The sequence below is a fragment of the Mytilus galloprovincialis genome, chromosome 9, assembly GCF_965363235.1.
Source record: "Mytilus galloprovincialis chromosome 9, xbMytGall1.hap1.1, whole genome shotgun sequence".
NCBI lineage: Eukaryota > Metazoa > Mollusca > Bivalvia > Mytilida > Mytilidae > Mytilus > Mytilus galloprovincialis.
Window position 1 is genome coordinate 79,106,665 of NC_134846.1, and position 27,610 is coordinate 79,134,274.

The 27,610-nt window shown below is 31.0% G+C and overlaps 1 protein-coding gene across 8 annotated transcripts in view; it reads left to right on the plus strand.

The window, feature by feature from the left end:
* The window catches only part of LOC143046060 (CCR4-NOT transcription complex subunit 6-like), a 78,853-nt gene that overhangs the window by 39,317 nt on the left and 11,926 nt on the right, over window positions 1-27,610 (plus strand). For 4 of the 8 annotated variants that reach the window (XM_076219035.1, XM_076219034.1, XM_076219036.1 and 1 more), the window contains 3 exons: window positions 15,655-15,723; window positions 19,763-19,920; window positions 27,325-27,479. In XM_076219035.1, the coding sequence (XP_076075150.1) occupies window positions 15,655-15,723; window positions 19,763-19,920; window positions 27,325-27,479 (382 nt within the window). Of the gene's footprint in view, window positions 1-68; window positions 142-212; window positions 2,375-15,654; window positions 15,724-19,762; window positions 19,921-27,324; window positions 27,480-27,610 lie in introns of those variants that run through there. The other 4 variants (XM_076219032.1, XM_076219031.1, XM_076219033.1 and 1 more) reach the window with 3 other exon arrangements.

The window sequence follows — 27,610 nt, forward strand, 5'->3', positions numbered from 1 at the left end:
ATATTTCCTAGATAAGAAAATAAGGTGGGCTTGTTTAAACAGTGAGATTTCACTTCTAAGTTCATTCACAAAACTTGTCAGTACTATTTTGACCTATTGAGATAAGATAAATTTTACTACAACTCTTTTACTACTGTACCGGTAAGCTCTCAGACATTTTAGCTTGTTTTATATTATTTAAAAAAAATCCTTTTAAAGAAGCGGTGATTTTAATCACATGTCTATTCTTGTATTAATATTTAACCTTAATATTAAATACACACTATGAACTTTATATTTTTATCCTTGACTAACTTTGAATAGGTTTGGTTTAGCTTTATGTATAAAGTTAAGTCCCAAGCAGTCTTTGTCATCAATATGTTTTAAAGTCCTAGATTACTTTACACAATCCTACAGACTTGTCATTAGACACAGCATGGTTCACTTGTTAATTTTTGCCTAGAGGGAAAGGAGTGAAGTTAATTTTATTATTGAACAACTATTTTACCTGCAGGTAGTAAAATAGATGATTAGAAGTGTGAGGTCAATTCAATGGACTACATCTAAGATTCTTTGTTTGGACACAGGACAAAGGACAGGAAGTCAAGCTTGCACACAACATGTGCTCAAGGAAGACCAGGTGAACAGATCACTGTGTGAATACCTCTTGAATCAAAAGGTAGAATCAAATCATTTCATTCATGATCATACACCAATGTGGGAGCATCACAGATAGTAGTCTATTAGGTGTGGTGGACATTTTAATATTATTGACGTGATAAGTTGTTGTTTATACACACTTACAACAATAAGATTGTTTTCTTATGAAGGATTATATTTATCGTATGAAGGACACATTGGTGGTTTTTATGTAATACCACACTTCCTATTGTTTCAGGTGTGCTCGTGACACATTTTGTTTTCTCGTTAGTATCAAAGACGCATAATTTAATTTAGTGAACAATGGAGGAAGAAGTAGTCGTTCAATCCATCGGAGCAAAAAGAGAAGTAGTTAGCATATCTAACGCTGTAAGTTTTGATTTAAAACATTTTTATCCTTCATATTCTACAACAGTTTCTTCCTGTAAGAGATGTTTAAAAGAACGTTCTAAAGGGAACAATAGATGGAGACAAAAGCCAAAGAAGAGAGAAAAATTTAACAAATCAAATACACCAATTGTTATTCCTTTGAAAGACACTTTGAAAGCTGCTCTGAACAGAAAACAGCGATCTCTTGCTGACACTTTGCTCAGGGCTAAGAAAGACACAACTGATACTGACAGTAAAAGTTCAGAGAGTGATGCTCAAGAAGAAATAATTAGTCCCAAAGAAATTAAAACAAAGAAAGACGTTAAAAATCTTAGTGCCTTGATCTCAGTCTTAGAAAAATCTCATCAAAAAGACACTTATAGTGCTACTACGAATTTAAGTAAAAATTCCAAAAAATCCTATTCAAAATTTGTTGCGAATTATGTGTTGAATAATTCGTATATATTGCCAGAGAGTAATGATAAGCCTCGTAGTATTGGTGAATGTGACAATGTTGACGTGATATGCAATGATTTGAATTCAAGTGAGAAAAGTTCAATTACTGAGGAATCAGAGAGTGACAATGGCTCTGTTGTTTCTAGTTCTGAAATCCAGTCTGACTCTGATTTGTCAAGTACTCATCAGGAAACTACAGAATCAGAATTTACAAAAGATGAGCTTGAACAGCTGGCTAGATATACAACAGGTTGTCCGTTGATACGTTACGATTGTCCCCCTGCAGACTGTCCACAATGTCAGTCTGATCTCTACCAGCTACAGTACTATTGTAATACATTAGAGGAAGACCCAAAGTCTAAGGAGATTCATCAAGTTAAGACATCAGAGATTTCACAAGATGTACAGGAACAGGCTGAATGCAGTGCCGAAATCACTTCTTCAAATACTAGTACTCCGGAATTTCAAGTCAACTCCACCTATAGTGCCCTCTCTCGCAAGCGAAATCCACCAAATGATAACATTTTATCAAAAGACAAGAATGCACAAACCAAGAAACAACTTCTTGATATTGACATTGCTAAGAAAGAAAACAAGTCTGGTACCTACTTGTATCCAGACAGTGTTTTCATAGATCTCACAGACACTGATGTTACTTTTACTGTCTATTACAATCATAACTATCCATTTGGTAACCAAACCAACGATTTTTCCTATGCAAATTCTCAATCTACATATCCATTAATGTCGTATTCAAGCACAACGATGTCCTACATGGCCATGTCGCCATACTGGTACTGGCCATACATGTACCCACCCATGTACAACCTATCATCACCGCTCTACATGGCTACTGATACCAGCACCATTCCTAAAACTTTGATGATTCCACCAGAAGAACTTAGTTCCTGTAAGTATCTGTATATCTGTTCTTCCTTTGTTAACTACAGGAATAATAACAGAAAACAGAGGGGTTGAAAAACCTCTTACTGTACACATGTTCAAGGCTTTGCAAAGGTTTTATTTATTTTGGACTTTTTAGTCTACCTATTCTTACATGTATAGTGAGCGCTCCTGAGAAAGGAAGAAATTACCTATAATAGTAAATGCCCATTATCCAATTCTTACCATTTATCTTTTATTGACTGAATTATTCATAGAGTAAAAATTAGGCTGAAATAATAGACAATATCACTATGTACACTTTCTCAGCTTTGTACCAGAAATTGAGTACTTATGAATCCAATATAAATCGAACAAATATCATAAATTATAGGCTTATTGCAGTATTTGTTGGTTAAACAAATATTTATACTTTAATTAATACTACTTCATATGAGAGTAAATATTTTCTCTTGCCTTTTACTGTAATTAAGCATTGATCTTAGTTCTGGTTGTATATGGTATTACTTGCATTGTTCAACTGAGATGGATTTGGAGTATGTAGTATTGATTATCTTCTAAACCTGGTCATGGCATATATGGAACCTATTGTTTGATTCAGCTTTATGCAAACTTTGAAATTAATCAGCAATTTGTAAAAACATCAGTCCATTTGTTTTGAAAATGTTCTTTGTCTTGGAAACAAAGATTACTGATAGATCATTGGAGAACTCATGGATTTTAGTTGAAACGTTTTTAAGTACAAATAGACAATTAATGGAAAGTAAATAATTTTCTGTATGAAATTTTTACGGTTTAACATGTTTAATGGTGCTATTTTAAAGTATAGATCCAAATTTTTAATGGTATGAATTTTATGAATTTACTACTTTGTCAATATACCTAACATAAAAAATCCAACAACTTTGACAGTTGTCTCAAGAGTATATTAAAATGCCATTTTCAACCTTGATAGCCTATGATATGACTTAATGTATAACGTTATATGTAGAAGAAAGTTAGGTTCAATTGTCAAGGACAGAAAATGTTGTTCTTTTTAAATTGTTTTTCTCTTTTTTTGAAATCCAATTGAAAAATTTACAAATTTGTTTGAAAAAAGGGGTTGATCTTTAAAATTTTGTATTTATGAATTTCATAAAAGTTAAACATAAAAAAACATCATAGTTGTAATTATGTGTCATACATAAACATTTATAAATTACACGTGTATATATAGTACTATGAACTGTGTAATGTGACCTTATATCTTAGATTACGTCATCTTATTGGACTATGCCTTTAGGTTACCAATGATACCTTAATCAAATATGTTGACATGTGGACAAATTTTTATGTTTGTTTTTCATGTAATTTGGCATGCTAATTAAATGTTGCTAATTTGAAATGACGCTAATGATGGCTTTTTATTTGACTGGGTCACTTGGTATTTGTCACCTTGAGCTGTTTTTGGGGCATTGAATCATTCCATTCTAGGGTCCAAAAGTCAACAATACCTTCCGTGGTTTTGGTTTCCAAAATTGATAAGATTGTCTTTACCTTGAAGAATTTACAGTTAACTTAAGAACTTGGCCCAGTGACACTAAACAACTGTTCATTTTATAGAAATGTACCTTAGACCATGTAGACTAAACTATTTACACTTACATACATGTCTGCTAATCTCAAATTGCATGGTTAAAACAAGCAGCTAAAAGTCCTTAAATTTTTACAATAAAAATAGAGGAAGGATATGAAATATATGTTACAATGAATATTAGTACTTTAGGGGATATATTTCAGGGGTTTATATATATATATATGTAGGCTTGTTTTTATTGACAGGGGTGTGGAAATATTTGTTGTGAGCACTTGTCCCTGGGCAAGTAAAACTGTAAATTTTACTTGTCCGGAAAAAAGTTACTTGCCCTGATGGTCCCAATAAATATTGTAGTATTTTATTATTAGTTAATATATGATTCTTAGCACTGTTTTGCATCCCAAACAAATCAGTGAAATCAATTGGTTTATATATAGGTGTAAAAATTTAGGAATATTGGAAATGGGTTTATAACATCAATGGGACAGAAACTCAAAAGCAAACCAACTAAATGAAATGACATGTAAAGTTTTCAGCATTGTTTTTTAATAAAAATTGTAGCCAGTCGGTACACTCATAGATGTAATGGGTATTACATCTATGATAGACTACAAAATATACTAAATTTAGAAGACAGCGAGTCAAGAAATGGAAACTAAATAATAGATTAACTAATTAATTCTATCAACTGACACACTTGGTTTTTTGTCTTGCTTGCCCGATGTTTTATTTTAAAAGTATTCATCAATCTGAATCCCGATTCAAAATCTTAAGAATTGACACATTCGGTGAATAGTGGATAAAACATAATCGACGATCCCGGGTCAATGGACAAAGCCAATCCAATATTACGCGACTCGGGTTTGCATACTTATTTTTACTCATTTTGGTAACCGATCTATTTCCGGAGTTATGTAATATTTATCGTCATGAACTTTGATGTTTTTACTCGTTGATTATTGGTTTCTTTTACATAAATTAAACATCTTCATACGTTTTGAAATTAATCCTATATTTTTGCTGAATTTGAAGTTCGTCATGTATATTATTTTACTTGTCCACGGGCAACCAAGACAAAAATAATTACTTGTCCGGGTGTTAAAATGTACGAGTCGGGCGAGTCGGGCATAGCATTTCCACACCCCTGATTGAAAAACACATTTATTCAAAAGTTGTTACAAATGAGTTTATATAAGATGTACATGATATACAGCTGTACTTTATAAACAAATCAGGAGGGACTATCTGTTTATAATTGATGGAAAAATTTGTTTTCTTGTTTACTGTTTTCTGTGATGCCATGATACAAAGTGATGGATTTACTATCATATGTCAGTAGGTTCAATGTTTCATTCAATATGATGTCACCTTTTTAATTTAATCACCAAAGGAAGGGATAGGTGCCATTTTTTGCAATACTTAATTGAAATGATGTACTTGATTTTTGAGGGTTGAAACCACTTCCACTTCACTAATTTACATACGGTATAAAAATGAACTTGCATGTGCATTCGTGCACTGACTGGCCTTCAGTATTAAGTATATACAATCCTGTTCTTAGCATGATTAGGAAGTATTAATTAAAAAAATAAAGGTTGTGTAGAGAAACTTTTGAATTATTAAAATTTTAAGTACTTCAAAAGTCTACATACAGAGGTCTGAACTTGTCTGAGTTTTTAAATATAAATGAATAATTCATAAAACTATGAATATTTATAACGCTTGAAAACGGTCATCTGATATGTGGTTATGTTTAGACTCATAACAAATGATTTAGAGATTATATTGACTTTTATCCTGTATATTTTTTTCTGTATAATAATATTGCACCTATTTTTGACCTACATAATATAATAAGGTATCGATAAGAACAAATTAATGTTATAGTGAGGAAGTCTTTCATAAAAAAAAAGAAAAGAATAGAAGGAAATGATCGTCTATGATTAATTCAAGTAATACTAGTCATTGGTATCATTGTTGGAAATATGTAGTAAAAAACGCCTGTTAGTAACTGATTGAACATTAAACATACTCAAATGTTTTTTGAACAATTTTGGGCCTGAATGTCTGTAAATATTTATTATGCTGCTTGACATGTTTTTTCGGTTGAAAAATTCACAAATTAAAAAAAATTGACATGTGATTTCTTAGTTGTATAAGGAAAGAGGTCACCAAACTTTGGCCTAAAAAATAGAAGAAAGATTTGTATTTATAGTTAAAACTAAAAATACAAGTTTTTTTGTGACATTTATGAATCATAATTAAGTAATATTCACGAGTTAAATGCCACATCATTGTTGACAAACTGTTCTCTCACGTGATTTAATGGCACCAGGTTTTTCAGTTTATTCTCAGTTTCAGTTAAGCAACAGGTGTGATAAACTAGACATTAATGTATCTATCTTATTATAGATCAATGTATTAATATGGAAATAGTAGTATATCGACTTTGTCATTAGCTTTATTTTTGGTTTATATTATAAATAGATACCTATATCTATCATGTCTATCTAGACTGAAGGTGTTGGCAAAGGTCTGTCGAGAATTCTTGAAGTAGTAAATACTTTTAGTATGAATTTTTGAAGTATAGAACATTGATTTGATTGGTTGTTGGTTGCACCATGTCCATTGACAAATATTTCATACATGTTCAGGACAACAACAATTGACAATCATACAATAAGTATATCTTACAAGGGTCGACCAGGATGAAGGGCATGAATTTTAAGTGACACTGGAAAATAAGGGTGAATTGGTTAGGGACATAAATTTAGCTTTGGAACAAGACACCCATGAACCCCTTCAAAGAGTTGTTTCAAGGGTTCTTAACATGCAGAGATCTTGGCACTATGGAGACTCCTGCACAAGGCATCAGATTTTACATCCCCGTTCTGACTTGACGTAGCTGCAAATCTATAGATTCTGCACAACCAAACAGACCTGTCCCTTTGGCAAGGGTTTTTACTACACAGTTGGCAGAATATTTCTAAGTCAACCTTGGGATAAAGAAAATTGAGAATAAAAAGATTATTAAGTATTGCAAAACAAATTGCATATTCTGTGGGGGAGGAAAAACTAATTTTCAAATGTGTTAACTGATGTTCTTAGGTCTGAAATATCTTTAAGTATTCATAAATCCTTGAAATAGAAAACAATAGCACTAGCATGTGCTGTGATGATCACTTCTGTCAATAAGCAGACAGACAGTAGTTGTATACTTTTAGTTTGCTTCATGCCTACATGATTCTGCCATGATCAATTAGTAAAGCTGTTGTCAGGTTTAATTGTCTTTCCTAAACATAAAGGTTTTCATCACTTTAATGATATGGGTAGTTTGTGTTGGGCAGTTACCATTACACTGTTGATTAATCCTACTAATGAGGGTTCGTTAGAATGTATCCAATAATTTATTGAATCTAATAAGATAAATGCTTGGATCACATTATGTGCAAGAAAATGTAAGTTAAAAAAAAAGTTTTTACATGAGTGAAGACAAAACTGGAATTTTTAGTAACTAGGTTGTTGAAATCTTTCTCTGAAAAAATATGATAAAATCTTTGTTTGAACTTGGAGGAAATAGATAATTCTAAGTAATCATAGTTTGCATTAACAGGAAATAATTTGATCACAAGTAAGGTAACCTAGATGTTAGTGAACTATTATCATGTGATAGAAATGTTCTGTGCATGGCTCATCGGTCTTCTATTTAACTTTAAAATATAATTTTTTTTAAACAAAAACATTAAATTTGGTGTCAACTTTTATAATTGAATTCAATTTTAAAATCTTTTGAAGTAAAAATTATTTGCAAAATTGGGTCAAAGTCCTTGTAACCAAATAAACTTTTACTTTATTTTAATGTATTGAAAAGCATTCATTATATTTAAAAGGATAGGGTAGATCCCTCTCTCTTAATTGTTGTATGTCCCTGTAGCTAGGCATAGGGGCATAAAGGTATCCTTGTCCATCTTCGTAATGTACTGACCAATATCTGTTCTGCAACTTTATCTTGCCTTTATGGTATGAACTTTTATACACAATGCTTATTACCACTAAACACAAATCAAGTTCAAATTTTGATAGCGTCAATTTAGCATTCTTAAGTTATGTCCCTTTATTAATGGAAAAATTGCTGACTTTACTGTTTGTGCACTCTAACTTAACCTTAAGCCTTAACCTAATGTTTTGAAACTTATGCAAAATGCTTATTAAAACCACCAAACCCAGATCATTTTAAAATGGATGGCTTGTTTGTGTTATGCCCCTTTATAAAGGAAAATTTAGCACACTCAATCCCCTTTAACATTTCTAATGTCAACATAAAGAAACAAAAAAAACATTCATTAGGCTTTACATTGACTTCCATAATTACTATTTACTGTGTTCAATATAGACATTTTTATGCCCCACCTACAATAGTAGAAGGGCATTATGTTTTCTGGTCTGTGCCTCCGTTGTTTGTCCGTCCGTTCGTCCGTGCGTCTGTTTGCCAGTCTTCAGATAAAGTTTTTGGTCAAGGTGTTTTTGATGAAGCTGAAGTCCATAATCAACTTGAAACTTAGTACACTTGTTGCTTATGATATAATCTTTCTAATTTTACAGCCAAATTAGACTTTTGGCCCCAATTTCACGCTCCAATGAACATAGAAAATGAAAGTGGGAGTTTCAGGTTAAAGTTTTTGGTCAAGGTAGTTTTTGATGAAGTTGAAGACCAAACAACTTGAAACTTAGTACGCATGTTTCCTACATGCCTATGATCTTTCTAATTTTAATGCCAAATTAGATTTTTTACCCAATTTCACAGTCCATTGAACATTGAAAATGATAGTGCGAGTGGGGCATCCGTGTACTTACGACACATTCTTGTTCTTGTATATTTAAATGTTTGGTCCTAAAATGACATGTAAAACTAATGTTATCATGCTCTATGTTAAATTGCTGGATAAAGGTTAATGTCATTGTCATGAAAGGGAATTTTTCATGTTGCATTTAATTATCCCAATTTTCATTCTTATTTGCCAAATGCTATTGAATTATAACACTATACTTTCTGTTTTTTTGTCGAGCCTGCAACTTTTGTTGCAGAAAGCTCGACATAGGGATAGTGATCCGGCGGCTATGGCGGCGGCGGTGTTAGCTCACTTCTTAAAAGCTATATATTTTAGAAGGTGGAAGTCCTGGATGCTTCATATTTTGTATATAGATGCCTCATGTTACGAAGTTTCCATCAGTCACATGTCCATTGTCCTTGACCTCATTTTCATGATTCAGTGACCACTAGAAAAAAAAGTTCAGATTTTTTGTAATGTTAAATTCTTTCTTACTGTAAGTAATAGGATAATTATATTTAGTATGTGCGTACCTTGCAAGGTCCTCAGACCCGTCAGACAGTTTTCACTTGACCTCGACCTCATTTCATGGATCAGTGAACAAGGTTAAGTTTTGGTGGTCAAGTCCATATACTGTATATACTTTAAGCAATAGGTCTAGTATATTTGGTGTATGGAAGGACTGTAAGGTGTACATGTCCAACTGGCAGGTGTCATCTGACCTTGACCTCATTTTCATGGTTCAGTGGTTATAGTTAAGTTTTTGTATTTTGGTCTGTTTTTCTCATACTTTATGCAATAGGTTTACTATATTTGTTTTATGGTATGATTGTAAGGTGTACCAGTCTAGTGGGCAGATGTCATCTGACTTTGACCTCATTTTCATGGTTCAGTGGTTATAGTTAAGTTTTTGTGTTTTGGTCTGTTTTTCTCATACTTTATGCAATAGGTTTACTATATTTGTTGTATGGAATGATTGTAAGGTGTACATGTCTAGCAGGCAGATGTCATCTGACCTTGACCTCATTTTCATGGTTCAGTGGTCAAAGTTAAGTTTTTGAGTTTTGGTCTTTTTGTCTAATACTATATGTCATAGGTCAACTATATTTAGTGTATGGAAATATTTTATGATCTATATGTCAGTCATGCAGGTTTTTTTTTACCTTGACCTGGTTTTCACGGTTCATTGCTCAGTGTTAAGTTTTTGTGTTTTGGTCTATTTTCTTTAACTATAAGCAATAGATCAACTATATTTGTTGTATGGAAGCATTGCTAGCTGTACATGTCTGCCAGGCATATGGTTCAACTGACCTTGACCTCATTTTCATGGTTCATGTTAAGTTTATGTGACAGTCGTAATAAAGCTTTATATTTAGGAGTATCAACATAATATCAATGATTGGTAAAAAAGGCGAGACATTTCAGTGTGTGCACTCTTGTGTATGGTAAGGTATCAGTTTAAAAATTTTTTTTGTTGGTAAAAATCTACCAAAGTTACCTTGAGTAAGTAGGTTCCATGATAGATTAATGTCAACAAACTTATACATTTAAAAGGTGCTCCTCAATTGCCAAAGTTGCAGACCTAACAACACCTATAATAACTCCATACAGAAAATGACAATTCAGGTTTAAACTGAAGGTAGAAGTAAAATATTGGCTATGTCAAAGAACATAAATAATGTGTGTCCAGACATGATAAAATGTTTTATGTCTCTTGCTTTGCATAATTGATAATTTCTCAAAGGATGAAATTTCTATCATGCATTGAAACCTTATGAATTATAGATTTTTGAAAAGATCTTCAGAAATGGATTTATTAAATTTTATAAGATATGAACAAAAAAACATGCAGGTTCCAACCTGTAGGATAAAAGTTTGAAAATGCTGTGCATCATATCAGTTGGAAAATGGTTGAATGATATATTTTGTAAAACAGTATTCTTCATAGAATTAAGGAAGTTTTTATCCTTTTAAATCAATTCAAAGGCAACCTCAGTATTTAAAATGAATCGTTTAAAAAGGACATACTTAAGAGCCACTTATGGTTATAAAATGCTTTAAGATTTCCTTATTGTGAAAGGAAGTACGATGGTAAGAAAGCTATAATGGAAGGAAGTATTATGTGGGCTGTGTTATGGTGTAGGAGTATTATCTAGCTACAGGAAACTGCAACTCTGCGCTGATGTGGTCATTATTTATTGGTCCATACTCAACAAAAAATAAATATCTAAAGAACCAGGGCCAGATCCAGACATTTTTGAAAGGGGAGTTCCAACCATGTCTCTATTCAAAAGCGTTGATCATCCAAATAACCACTGGACACCCTCCTCCCTGGATCTGCCACTCAGAGGTCCTTTAAGTTAGTTCCTCAAATTGTAGTATATCCACAAAGGGCAAACAATTATAAATATAATGATATTTTGTCTTCATCATCATGATATACAAATATAGTGTACCATCGCCTGAGTATTTGACTGTAAACCTGTGATGTTGTAAAGAAATGATTAGATGGAATGGTCCATAATGAAACTTAGTAGTCCTGTAATTTGAAAATGGCCACCTTTTGGCCCATTCTTAGTGACATTAAATTGGTCATTGAATGGGAATTAGGCAAACTAGATCACCCATATTTTTTGGGGGGTGTTGTCAAAGAAAAGTGTGCTTTTATACAATTCAACATCTTTTAAATGATATCATTGAACTTAGTGTACCAAGGTGTGTTCATGATAACAATGAACAATTTCAACTATTTCTTTAATATAAGGTTGTTGGCCATCAGACAGGAAATAGTCAAATGTCCGAAGGGAGAAACGTTGGTCAACTGAGTCCAAATAAACATTAGAATGTTAAATAAAACTATCCTGTTTTGATAAGGCCAAAATGAATTTAATGATGAAGAAATAAGTGCTTTCTTTGTGAATAGTAATCAGTGAACTATGAATAACAAGGAGGGATTGTTTGGTGATATGAATGTGGATAGATTTAGTAGTTCTGATGTAGATTTATTGATATAAGATGTCAGACAAAGGTTGAAGGATAATGTTTATATAGGTATACATAGGTATACAGATGATTTAAATTTGATGATAGCAATAGGCCAAAGATGTAATATTATAGATCAATTTGAGATTAAGTTTAGATGGGTGTTAGGGTTCTCATGTCTTTACCCAACAAAAAGTGTTTGTAATAGATAGGAAACCTTTGCAGACTGTGTCATATGGTACAACTTGGATAAGTACGTAATGTCATAGGTATCACTCAGTTTTGTCATTTCTCCATATAAAGTTGCCAAAAAATCCTAAAGTGATAAAGTGATATTTTAAAATAGTCTGTCTGTAAACTTTTGGCAACTGGAGAACAAAATGGCTAAGTTGAAGAACTTTTTCTATGTTTGTCAAACTAAAAACACTCAGCTGAAGGTTAAGGGGGGAACAGCAGAAAGACTTACTAATTTTTCAGGAAAAAATATCACAATCACTTTCCAAAAATCTGTTCTGAATATAATAATTAAAGGGTTCTGTAGGCAATTTCTCAAGAGCAGTGCATACAATGTATCTTATGTAAAATGTACTCATCTGATCTGATATTTCTCAGGTCATTGTCTTCTGAACAAACAAAATATTGACTTTACGAGAAACTCCTTGAGTCTCTACAGGTTAAATGAATAAATTGTTCCTCTCAAATGAACATTTTATGCTATACTATTTCTTGATCTAACATGGGAAGTCAACTGATTGAAACTTTGTAAGTCAGTGATGACATAATAGTAAGTACCAGTTATTCTGAAGATCTGAAGATCTTGTGTCAAATTCACAAAAAAACTTATGACTAAGATTGATCTAAAGTCATGAACAATTTAGTTTACTTACGATCAATCTTAGTCGTGATTTTTTTTGAGAGACCAACTCCTGTCTAACATTTTCAATACACCAATTTCCAAATTTTTGGTCCATTAATAGGTCAACACTTCACCAAGTGGGTCAAATGCAATGGACGATGAACGTCTGTAGATACTTCAGAATCAAATTTCTGAAAGTTCCTTATGGCTATAATAGAAAAAATTTTGAATCTGCATTATCAATTATTATGTAACTCATGGCTACAAAAATCAAATATAACTTTACCGAAAAATTTTTAATAATAAGAAGATATGAATTATTAGGCAAAGCTTTAATTGTTTTAATGGATTTTTAACATTCTATTCATTTTAGAAAAATTGCATAATTTTAAATATGTAATTACTTTTCTTTGTGGCAGTTAAGCTGAAGTAAAAATTATTATGCAAAAATCCATAATGTATAAACAGTAGTAGTTTACCTTGAAGGATTATAACTGAGTTAAATACAAGTGTTTACAAACATAATAGTGTTACATCTTCAGAGGCCGTATATAAGGCCTGGGTTCATATTTGGGCTAAATCACTAACAGCCTTTATCAAAACATTTTCAATTATGTTTTAATGCTTGATGGATTTTTCATATGGTCTAAATAGATAAGATAAAAAAAGAAGATGTGGTATGATTGCCAATGAGACAACTATCCACAAAAGACCAAAATGACACAGACATTAACAACTATAGGTCACCGTACGGCTTTCAACAATGAGCAAAGCCCATACTGCATAGTCAGCTATAAAAGGCCCCGATAAGACAATGTAAAACAATTCAAACGAGAAAACTAAAACACATAAACAAAGGGCAGCCACTGAATTACAGGCTCCTGACTTGGGACAGGCACATACATAAATCATGTGGCAGGGTTAAACATGTTAGCGGGATCCCAACCCTCCAATAACCTGGGACAGTGGTATAACAGTAAGGATTGGAAAGGAGGACTGGTCATACTAAACCCCACATTATGTTATGGATATGCAATAAGGCAATTAGTTCAGTTCAAGTCCTCTGGATAGTTTGTTGACTATTGGGTGTTTTTGATATGCATTTAGTTTGTTTTCCATGAACTTTATTTGGAGTTTTGGCGCTTAGTCCTAAAAATCTGGTATTTTATTAGTGTAATTCTGAGTGAGTATGAAAATAGTGCTCCAAAACTTATATGACCTCATTTAGGCCTGATGATGGTGGTTAATAGGTCTGGTTGGTTGTACAAATGTCACTGTTAAATATTGTTCCTGTCTCATTGAATTCTTAGGACATTGTTACTATTTTGTGTCAATACTAAACATGTTACGACCTTCAAGCTAATGTGGTTACTGAGAAACATAAACAATGAATTTTCATTAACTGGTTATGGATTACTGCAGTTATGATATAAGCTGAGGTAAAGTTTTGCTTGGATGTGTTATTGTTTAATCAAAGATGAAAGCTTAACCGTATTTTTCTGTTATTTTGAATTTGATGTCTGCCTGGAGGAACATTGTCTTGTACAGTTGCCTTGTAAAATGTTAAACGATTAGAATTAATAAACTTGATTGTATATATTGTTCCTATGATCTCCCTAAAGATGATAGTGAAAATAATTGTTAAATGGAAATTAAAACGAAATTATATTTCTTATAAACCATCAAAGACATTTCAGGACATAAAACATTGCTTAATTTAAATCTTTTATCATACATCACATGCCATGTATAATATAAGAACTTGAAATAGGTCGATCTGATACTGAACAATAATGGTCATTAAATTCTAATGATTTGTTAGAGAACAATACAGTATTAACTGCTGTGGTTAGTACACCTTAAGTATTCACATTAAGACGGGATGTATTGATTGGTTGACTACAGAATTAGGTCACTCAGCCTTGAGACATTTCAATTTTCATATGTTTTACCCAAAAATCAATGCTTTATTTTACTGGTATGATTTGATTTGGACAAAGCATCTATAAAAATATGGGAAGTGTCTATGGAATTGATAGGCTAATACCAGCATGTCTTTCTGTGGTTGTAATCTGTGTTTATTTTTTTAATGGGTTTTCGCTTGTCATATGCAACTTTGTTGACCCCAAAAGAGAAAGAAAAAACGTCTTGTTGTTCCTGTTACAACAGGCTGTTACAATAAGTACAATACTTATATTTACTTTCAGTAAACTGTTTAGAAACATGCAGTTAACTGAATCAACTTTGAAAAGAAATGATGTGTAATGTAAAAGGCACTATCAAAGTTTTCTTGGTCAAAATTTGGGATGGGATTTTTTACAGTTACAACTTCCAGAAAACTTTGAGAACTTGAATGGAATAGAATCACATTCTTATATATTTTTCTTAAAACTTGGCAGAGTTTATCACATTTTGCAGATTTTTCTTTGACCAAGTTTATAAAAAAAAAATGATCGTGACAACTGAAGTCTTGGATCAAGTTTGCCTCGTCAGAGAAAACTTAAATAGTGACATTCAGGCTGGTTTAATGGTGCTTTAAATTTTGCACAAATTAACAAAACCCAAAGCAAAGAAATGGCTCCTTTATTCTGTCATCTGTCATCTTCAAGTCACAGTGTAGCGAAAGATTAAATTCTTAAATGGTTTTCCAAATTTTAATTTATAAAAATCAGAAATATGTGGTTTAAGTGAGTCTTGTGTATTTCAACTCTCCCTCCTTTATCCAGTCTTCTGTTGGCTGATCAAAAGCAAATACATCACTTGTAAATAATCATTCATTTATTAAAAAATCATAATTTAATTCATTGTCACATGGTTTCCTAGTGCAAAGAGATCAAATGTCAGAATGACAATGTCATTCACCTAGTTTTTAGAGGGTAAAAAAGACTTCTGATAACATTTTAAATATTATGCTTTCAAGTTTACACTTCAGAATCCATCTCTTTGTTGCTTCTTCTAATGATTTTAAGGTTCATAATAATATTTACCTTAATTGTTATAAAATAAAAATATAAACCAATTTATTTGGTGTTTTTCTATTGTAGTCAATAGCACAGCCCCGCCAGAAAGGCAATGGATGTTCCTGTCACCTCCCGACAAGACCAAAGCAACAGGTAAGTGTACAGGTTATGTCCCCTTCTGAAAGCAGGGCTCGTTAAATTTTATAAGAGTTCTTTCCCTTCTCTGAAAGTGTTATATACTGAAAAGTGTATATGGTAGGAAGTAGGCAAGTGGATTCTGCGACTTCATTGAGAGTAGAGAAATAAGATTCAGATTTTAATTTGGAAATGATCTGTTGTTTTGTATTTTAAGGATGTGTTTTAAAAATATGATGATGTGGTATGATTGCTAATGAGACAACCTTTCACCAGAGTTCCATTATTCCTCTGCAGTTAGAATTTTCATAACTCTGAATGTGATAAGAAAATACACACCATATTATTTCCATTTAGACAATTAGGAGGGAATAGTTCCGTGTACTTTTACTATCTCTGTTACAGGGGTATAATCAAAGTTTATTTTAGTATTATGCATGTTTTAATCTGGCTAATTGTTGAGGGAAGAATTAGTTATTACATTTCTGATCCTGTTCAGCAACTATTTGTTTTCCTTATTTACCTTAATAGTAAAATGAAGGATGCATGACTATCTTCTGTAGTCTCAAATTTACATTTTTGCACTTTAAAGCAATTTACTATTAATACATAAATTACTGGCAGACTTAAATTTTAAGGCTAGATATTATCAGGTGTTGATGAAAAAATATATATATTTAGTCATTGTTGCTTAACTTAGTAAGTTCTGCCTCATGGTTTACCTAATTTGATCAACAATTTTCTTAAAGTGGCTTTTATTTAATGACTCTTTACCATACAAGTACCGTATACCATGTCTGATGACGCCTTACTTTTTTATTCAAGTTTACTTACAAAGTTAAATGTACAGATAAAAATATAGTTATCATTGCTTTTTAATTGCCAAAAAATAGATATCTAGAAATAGAAACTTAAAGTGGGTGTGTAAACTAGCGTGAAGTGGAGTCTCCTTAAAAGATCCTGTGACAAAATAAAATATTAAGGTGTGTTTCAAGGTGTTGACTCTTTGCATTCAGTTGATTTAGCAAACATCACCAAACTCTTTTTGTCTATAAACATTGATTAATTAAACCCTTGTTTCAAATGAGGGGTTACACAGGTTTGCCTCCGTCCAGTTGACACATTTCTATTGCTTTACTTTCAATTTAGCTTCTTGATATTTGGTACTAATCTGGTCTATCATATTGGTAATTTTTACTGACATTCTCTGATCAGTGGCATATCTGAATCCTGTTTGCAGCATACATGCAAAATACTCTTCACATTGATGCACATATATATAAGAAATTGTGGTCCTATTTTTGTCAGCAATATTAATTCAGGCTTTTTTTTTATACATGCTGCATTTTTGCACCTGTCCCAAGTCAGGAGCCTCTGGCCTTTGTTAGTCTTGTATTATTTTAATTTTAGTTTCTTGTGTACAATTTGGAAATTAGTATGGCGTTCATTATCACTGAACTAGTATATATTTGTTTAGGGGCCAGCTGAAGGACGCCTCTGGGTGCGGGAATTTCTCGCTACATTGAAGACCTGTTGGTGACCTTCTGCTGTTGTTTTTTTCAATGGTCGGGTTGTTGTCTCTTTGGCACATTCCCCATTTCCATTCTCAATTTTATTAGCATATATCTTGTCCACAGTCAAAACATTTTTGTTGTTTAGATAATTTTCTCATGTTTTTTTCCTCAATGAAACTTTGAACTAGTGGTAAACAAAGAGAATTAGTTTTATTACTTGTAAACAATTCTTTTTATTGTAAAGCATGGTATATATGTAATAAGACTATAAAATACATTGTTACTATACACTGGTGGAAATGTAGAGATTTGTGTGAAGAAATTATATACATATGTGGTGTAAATGGGGGAGTAGTACATGTATGTAGGAGTGGTGATTACATGTAACATCTTTTGTAACAATAATAGGGTGTTAATATCTTATCAATTTTCTTTTAATGTGGTTGTGTAGGGGTACCTTATGTGTCCTTGAAGACTTACTACATGTTAATGCAGTGTTGAAGGTTATTTATGTGGTTAGCCATGTTAAGTGACATCCCCTTATAAAATCTACATGTTATTATTAATGCATTTTTATTCCTTCTTTTGTGTTCATGTTTAAATAGTAATATGAAATATGGTTAAATACAAAGACTAGCTAAGGACTGGTATTTTCTGTTAAGTCTATAGTGTTCAAGAATAAGAGCAAAGTCTGTTTACTCAGTGAGAATTATGTTGCCGGGTAAATGTAGGTTGACAAATCGTTCTTTAAACTTTTTGCCTTGTGAGCATTGTGTCCTTCTAGCAGAAAGCAGGGTATATTCTTATAATCATAAACAGTCTTCTTTCATAGGTATATATGACATTTGTATATATGACATTTTGTGCAATAGACATTTAACAACTGTAAAATAATAATGTGGGATTGTTTATTTGTGTAGAAGCTTAATGGACCAGATTTAATATTTTTGACCTACTATAGATGGACCATAAACATTTTTTTAACCTAAATTAATCATATGACTGGAATGCAATCTAAAATGCCTTCACATGACCATAAATTAGAATTGGTTACATAACCGTAAATTAATACAATTGTATGAATTTAATATAATTATATGTCATTACAGTACTTGTTATTACATGAATAATTTCTTCATTTATCATTGAACGTAATATATCATAAAACAACGCTTAAAAACAAAAACATTACTATTACAAAATTGCAAAATATTATGCGTTTTTCTCACGTTTCAACTATAAAGACATTAATTTAAAATGTTTGATTATATTTTAACTGTGAATTACATTGTCGTGGACATTTTAAGGAAATAAAAAGGTCACAATAAAACATTGACTTGCTGTGTTTAACATTACGCTTTCGAATATACAAGGTACAAAACATACACATCCTCTTTCCCACAAAACTCTGTACTTTTTATATGACTGCTGGCTGCAAGTGTTTAATCACATATGTTAATAGTAAAAACTAGAAAAATTAAAATTTAAGAAAAAAATACTAAATTTAAAAGAATTACAATGTCTTTAAGACGAATGTTTCCGCAGTCAGACATGGTCTATGATAGTACCCCACACATTATTGATTGCATGGATTACACTCTTTTTACATGAGCGAATATAATAAAATAGATTACCATAGGCTCACCGTATAGGGGCTACAGGGAAGAATAGAAAAGAAATATATTACCAGGGTAGAACTAATAGATTAATTCTTTTAAAGAAGGAAAAAGGATAGAAGCATGTGATAATTTTTTCCATGGAAATCCTTGTTACATGCTTTATCCAACATTATGTATAAATTGTTGTTTTTAGGAAAGCAAGAGAAGGACACGTGTTAAGTGAAAATTAGAGCAAGACCTTGAATTTGTTTGTTGTTGATCTTCAGGTGTTTTATTTCTTAGAAATTGACGTCCGAGAACATTTTTTCTTTCCCACAACCACATCCTTGTAAAACATGATGTGAGAATATTGTCATGTAGGTAAATCCAAAACAAAAACATGGAACATACAAGATGATAACTTGTAATTGTCATTAACAAATGTATTGATATTTGATTTTTTGTAACATTTATTAGAATTCAGCTTATTTAGGTTATTTGTACATATTTTAATATTTTACTGTACTTTCCCCCTTAAGTAGCATGTTAATAATAAAATATCGGTCAATGTTTGTACTGACTCCTAGCCATAGTCAAAACACAATATTGCACATGATGACCATGAGAAATGCATACTGAACTTGTTCTGGGTTATTATTAGTTAAAAAATTCCCATTCAGAATAATCAACAAAAAAATGATAATTGGAATATAAATGTTACTGTGCATGCAAGACATATAAACATATGGGATAAAGTTTATCAGACAAAAAGTTTGTATTATGGTAAGGAGCAGAAAAACAAAATGGGTGTAACATAACAGCCAAAACAAAACATAAGGTCACCTTCAAAATAATAACTAAGCAAAATATGAACTTTCTTTTAAACAGGAAGTTAGCAAATCAGCTTTTAGTTATGTTATTTACCATAAGTTCTTATTTTTTCAGCTACATTCACTGTGATGTGCTATAATGTCTTGTGTGATAAATATTGTACCAGACAACTGTACGGGTATTGTCCATCATGGGCCCTCAACTGGGATTTCCGTAAGAAAGGCATCATGGATGAGATCAAACACTATGGGGCTGACATCATATGTCTACAGGTAAATAAAGACAAAAAAACATGCACAACATACCTGAGATTTAAAATGCACCATGAGGGTTCAGACAATCTCAAAATAGTCGACTCTAAATTCAGAATTTTTTTTAGTGCATTTATTATTGTGATTTTTGAATAAGAGACAAAAATATGGAACTAATGATTGCAATTCATTAGTTGTAAACAAAAAAAATGCAATGAAAATTTTTAAATGCAAGATTTTTAAGGAGTTGGAACATACATGTAGTTTGTAAAATGTTACAATTTTATTATTTTTCATCTAAAGGAACAAACTATGATGGAATTGCTTACAACCACTATAGTTTGCAAGACATATTTAAATTTTCTATCATTTGTTTTTTGAGGTATTTTTTAATTGCAAGACTTTATCATTTGTTCATAAGATGAAGTTTGTGGCTACAAATTCTGCCACCAATTAAAATTATGAAAATTGAACTTGTTAGACAATGCAAATGGTTATTGAGGGTAAATGGAGAGTAATAGATAATATTCATATTTTTCCACCATCAGTTAAAACGAGAGAAAAACTGGTCCAAAGATATTATTTTCTTGTAACTACTTATAAAATAACATAAATCCCTGATAAAAATTAGTCACATAATGACAAATGTAAAGTAGCATGAAATGAAATCACATTAACTGTGATTATAATACACAGGATTAACAAGGATTATAAGGCTCTTCACATCTTGTGGTAATCCCTTTAGGACTGATGTTCTAAGTGGTATTAAAGATTAAATATGGATAAACAAAAGTGCAAAGTTGAAGGCAGTAAATATTAATACATTTACAAATAAGACCTGTCAATAAGTTGATACAACAAGAAATATATTTTGCACTGTATATAGTGTATCTATAGTTGATATTATTCTAATGGGACATCATATTCATAGGCCTGCAGCTTGCACTTGATTACATGTACTACTTTTGGGGAGAAAAGTCAATTTTTTTCATGGTCTTTAATTTTTATAGTTTGTGTAAATATTATTTATAGGGTTTTTATGCATAGTTTTAGATTTTAGTATATTTTGAATAACTGGAAAATTTATATTTTTTTACTCCAACAAAGTAATTATAAATCATATAGGACTGATGTTTGGTTTGTGCAAAACATTTAGAGAAGTAACAAGTTTCCATGCATGAAGGAGGGGTTCAGTTTAATTTGTTGAGAAGAGGATAGATAAATTGACAATTGACTGAAGTTTTAATTACCCTTAAAACCTACATGGGTAGAGGCCAAGTAAAATGAAACTGCAAGTTATTTTAGAATAATTCTGCCAGTGAACACATTCTTGATTGTCTGGGGTGATGCTTGTATGACTACTCAGGTTTTGGGTAGAGGCCAAGTAAAATTGAATAATAATTATGCCAGCGTACATATTTTTGATAGTAAAACTTAACCTCCATATACTACTCTGGTTAAATTTTTTGTTGAGGTTCAGATCAAAGGGTTAACAAATAAGTACCCGTAGATTGTAAGTAAGGCCCAAAAAATAAAAAAATAAGAATTCTTGTCGTGAGTAGGTAGATGTAAAAAAATGTTTTTAATATTTTACAAAGGCTAACAAGGAAATAATCTTGACTTAAACAGAGCTTAACTAAAAATATCTGAATTTTTAACAGTGCTTAACCAGAAATGTCTGTAAAATGTATTTGTAAGGCTTGAAAATTTAGGGTAGGCAAGGAGGCAGAAATCAAAACTTATTTTTTTGGCCTTTTAGGATTCCTGTCACCTTAAGTGATGTTTTATATCTGAATGAGACTTGAAAAGATGAGATATAAGTTACTACAAATCATAGTACAATGTACTAGACACGTGATTGATAATAACAAAAGGCTCATACAAAAATAACTATATAGGTCTCTTTAACTCACATTTTACACATGAATGACTAAGCTTTGTCTAAATGAATTTTAACTTATTATATATTCTTTATGTTAGATAGTGGATGTAAATGAAAGTCAATACAAAAAAATATATCGTCTTTACCTAGATTTCATGAATAAAATAAAGATATTGGGTGTGTGTCAATTAGACAGCAACCCAATAACATAAATAGCCAAAGTAGGTGTTATGGCCAACTTGCAGTCTACAACCATAAACAGGTGTCTACATGTCAACCTCTAAAATCACAACATTCTAATCAAATTGTGAAAACATTTAACAAAGATACGCCTACAAAATTGGTATTACCCAAAACAAAGTATTTCCACAATTAGACCTTCTATTCTAAAGATCAATAAGAAAAATAACCCAATTATATATAGAATTTCAGATATCTTTCAAAAGATATGTTTTTGTAACCTACAAGATTAAGTTTTTCATTTTCATATTTTAATCTTTGATATTAGATTTTTAGATTTGATATCTGTTACAAGTACTGATGGTCCAACTAAGATTTCACATTACATGGTAATGGGATTCAATAATGTTCCCGGAAATTATATACTATATAGATGTTTCCATAACAACTTCAGAATCTTAAGGAAAAAATGATATGATAAAAACAATACTACTAATCATTATTGATTTGTGCTCGTTATATTATCCGAGTAATTTTCTCTTATCAGATTTCTCTAAAGTTTTCTTCAAGAAAGATAAATAAGGTAGAATTGATTTTTTATTACAAAAAAGAAAAAAATATATATAAAAAAATGGGGAAACCCAGGTGCATTTGCATAACTATTGTGTAAATCCTTATTAAATTGATAAGAAGATTTAAAACCTGTGGTTTTATACATGACTTCATGGAAGCAAAAAGCTTCTACTTTTAGTCAGCACATGTTTAAACATTGTTTTCAAGCATGGCTATGTTCGAATTGACAATTTGACAGAAGTGATAAAAAATGATCTGGCTTTATTTTACTTGTGATAAAGACTTTCATTATACAGTTAAATATGCAAGATGAAATTTTCTGTCGACTTTATCAGGCTTATAAATATTTTACGTAATATTATTCTGCAATAAATAATAAACATATTATAATGAAATTGTACATTATTAGGTCTCCTTTTATTTTAATATTTGCAGCTATTATTTAACAAGTTTTAGGGGGTTTTAATTTTTCTCGGTTACTCAGTTGACCTTCAAAAGTTATTGAAATGTAAAATGTAGTTTTTTGTTTGAGTGTTTGTATGTATGTATTCACTTTAAAGTATTTTGGTGAAGCCTGTAAATGATCTGACTTCCTGGATAAATAGTTAATGATATTAAGTAGGACTTAAAACATCCTGATCTTGTTTATTATCAAGTCAGTTGGAATTGGATAATAATTATCTATATCAGGAAGAAATAGAGAACAAAGAAACAATGGAAAAAAACAACCTGTTACAGATATTTATGATCAACAGTCAAATCTTTTAACTGAATTTCTTTGTTTTCATAGTTGACATAAATTTATACAACATGTTTCCATTTTTTAATGGACCAGGTTTCCATTGTTTAATGGAAAGAAAAATTATTAAAAAAAAAAAGAAAATGAGATAAATTGATTTAGATGTATTCTTTATGTTATCTGCTCTTTGGTCAGGTTGTTGTCTCTTTAACATGTTCTCAATTTTAGTTAAAAGATGGGGGAACAACATGTTTCCTTTGTTTAATGAAAAATTGTATTTTTCATATAAAAGAACAATTGAGATAAAATGATTTAGTAGTCTTCTCAAAAAAGACGGGGGAAGCAAAATGAAAACTTGTAACTTAGATATGCTTAAAAAGTGTATTAAAGATATGTCAAATGAAATTAAGATACAAGTAAAATGCTATTTTTGTAAACCAACCTCAAAAAAGTGTCACCATTGATTGAGTAAAAGACAGCATGATTATTTTGTCATTTAGAAAATTAGAAAGTCAGGAAATGAAAGACAGATTATAAAAAAAAAAAGATATTTGCATGCCGAAAATCATGTCTAATTTATAATAAATTAAACTTGAAAGATACAGGAAACCACAAAAAATGAGCAGAATATTCATTTAACTTTGAAGATAATTACATAATATTAAATAAGATTACGTTTATTTTCGTACCTATAAATCTTATGCTAAAAATTGGTAATTTTTCAATGTCAGAGCAACCCAACAACAAAGGTTCACTAAAAAATAGACAGATAGGCTTACTAGATATACATTATTTGGTCTTAGACAATATAAATATAAATAAAAAAAACTGGAGATACCAAGTTGTCAATCTAATACCACCATTGCAACATAACAAAAATGAAAAGACAAACATCAGCCCACAAAACACTACACTATAGATTATTAAAAAGTACAACCCCATCAAAATTTGGGGTGAGCTAAGGTACTATGGAAAGTTGAATTTTTTTCAGTGTGGCATCTGTTGTATTGCTAGTGACTGAAGGTGATAAATCACATTTAGTTGTAAATAAGGAAAGGAGGTAAAATGGAAAAGACAAGCAAAAATATATCTGTAGTGTACCTTTGTTAGCTGTTATATATTTATTAAAGAATTCAGAGAATGTAAACCTCATACATATTCTATTTTGTGACTGATAGTCCAGACTTTTGACCTAGTGCAGAAAAAATTTCAGCTATAGACAAATCATGTTTATTCTAAAAACAATCCATATTTGAAGTTTGTTATCACTTTTAACTTAGACAGGTCTTTAAGAAACATATTGTAACCTGGTTTGGTTATGGGGTTCGTTGACCTAGTGGTCACTAACTTTATAAGAAATTAAATGGTATAAAATACTCTATATGTAGGCTTTAATGATACGATCACTTCTTTGTCAATAATGGCTAAAATGATATAACAAATTATTCAGTTGAAGAAAATTAACCAACAAATATTGATTTACCAGGCAAAATGACATTAGAATACGAAAAATCATGTTGATTTATATTATAAATTTAATAGACCATTAATTAATGGTTTAAAGACAAAGGAATATTGATGAGAAAGCTTTTGCTAGATGACATCTTCGTTAACCCACTTTATTTTAAATTTATATCGTTTTATATTTAATGATTAATTAAACATAACTGTCACAAAGGATATCAAATAAGAAGTTTTGTTCAAATGTCTACAACAAAACCTTGAATAATGATAACATATATAGATAAGTACAGACACAATGGATTGTATGTTAATAGAAGTATTATTTAAAAGTTGGCTTTTATGACAATGGTGACCTCTAGAAGATTATTCCTTAGTAATGAATATATTATAACATGTTCTCTAAAAAAGTGGTGACCTCTGGTAATTTACCGTAAAAGGCAAAGTAATACTTCTCAGTGATAATGTGTACCGTTTATGGTTAATTGTCCTCAGATATGGTGTGCTGTTTTTGAAGTTTGGGTCTATTTTAGTATTAGTTGTTACACAAACAGTCAAAAGATCAGAATTACTTATTAAAATGACGAGCATACTGTTTTAATATTTAATATTATGAATAAATTGCAATATTATGAATGAAGTGAGAAATATCCACAAAATTGAGATTTATAGGCTTCATAATGACTGAGATTTTGATTTTCCTAATTATCAACCCAGTTTATATATAATAATAAGTCTGAGGCCAGTTTATTATATTTGTTGAAATTTTTTTATATTTAGAGTATATCAACCAATAACTATTCTCACAAGATGTTCAACCTATTTCTATTACGTTTAGAGTTAGTTGTCTTTTATGGTTAAACTTATCTGGTTACAACTAAAAGTGACTATATAATTAAAGAATTACTAGAGACCTTTTTCTTTGTTATAAGTCATACATATACATAAACTTCCTACTATTTTCTACTATTTTAAGAAATAACATATAATGTTTTTCTTGTAAAACTTTGATTGGCAAGCTGTTACTGTATATAAGTTGTGGTATGTCACACATGTTCAATCATTGTAGATTCAATCTGACTGAAAATCAAAATATCACGAAAAAATTGTAAAAATTAGATTATTATAGTAAAAACGTACACAACTGTTTCATTAAAGGAAAATTATACAACTGAGACAAAAGTCTTCAACAAAGTCAATTCTATCCTTTGTAGTATTCTTATGAAAGGTCATGGCAAGTCTATATAAACAAATAAGACATTTTACAAACATTCTACAATTTCAAGGCCCAAATCTTCTTCATGTTCTTTTAGTTTAGAGTTTGGATGAATATTCATATCAATATATTTTATTTTTCATTGAGGGAATTAATGACTTTACTAGGACCTTAATACTGAACATGTACATTTTTAATGCAGTGTTATTTGACATAATTAGAAATATGATTACATGTGGCATGGCATGACTTTTCCTACTCCATTCTCATGACAAAGAATCACACATTGTATTAGATGTATATTTAACTTTCAGTTGTAATAGATCATTAACGTATTTAGTTGTTAACGTACATGCAATATCGTGAGACAAATGGTCGTTAACGTACATGTCACTTCCAGGTATATGCACGCTATAAGAGAATTAGTTGTTTTCCCATAACCTTCAGATAGAATACACATACAGGTATTAAAATAAAGATATATAGGGTGGTGGTAGGGTAGAACATCGTTTCACCCTTCTTAAACAAGCCTTACAATCAGGGGAGAAAAGGAAAATAAGCCTTAGAGATCCCACTTACTCCCTTCCAGTAAAGGGAAGTTTTTTCATGGAATAAATGGTTAAATTTGAATTGTCTGAATTGAATTTTATAACCAAAAATTTGAATTCCGTACCATGGTAGATTGCTAAAAATAAACTATAACAGATAAATGAATAGGATAGCAGATAGATAATAGCTAATTATAAGATAAATATGTCAGTAGCACATGTCAACCCATTTCATTTACACTGATTTGACACTAGACCTGTTCTGCAGTTGGGCAGATGTGATTTTTTTTTATTTTGGATGACAATATTACAATTACATGTTGAAAGCAGATGTTTCAGAAAGGTCAGAAAAAGGTTGATTCCATAAATTTGTTAATTTAGCTTTATTAATGTAGAACAAAGGATGAGAATTCTAAAGTTACACTTTATATATGGACAACAAATATGGATACTGTGTCTCTTTCCTATCCTTATATTTAAATAGTTTAATATAAATTAAAGGATATATGGAGTATAATGAGACAGTAACCTAACAACACAAAAACCAGAAGACATGTTGAGGTTATGTATGGTTTTCAATGATAGACAATTGTCCTTTCTATAAGTCTAGCTTTAAATCACCCTGAGTCTAGAAAATCTGTTTTTTTGGTGATAATGAAATGTACCGGCATTATCAGAGTGTAGATTATGTCATCTGTCTGGGTTGGCTATAACATTTACATTCCAACATTTTAATAAGGCTTTACTGAGTATGATGATTGTCTGTTTCAGTTAAAATTGTTGTTCAATGTTTTAAAGTCTAGCAATATTATGCTTTCTTTTTCAGGAAGTCGAGACCGATCAGTTTTACAACTTCTTCCTTCCAGATCTCAAAGCCATTGGATATGATGGAATATTCTCAGCTAAATCTAGAGCCAGAACCATGACAGAATCAGAGAGAAAACATGTTGATGGATGTGCCATATTCTATAGAACTAACAAGTAGGTTTTAGATAAGTATCCCTGATTTATGTCTGATGTTTACATGGACATATAACAGTAATCCAGTGGAGATTATGGATTTTTAGCCAATACTTGGTATACAGGATGCAGTGGTCTTTTCATAGATGATT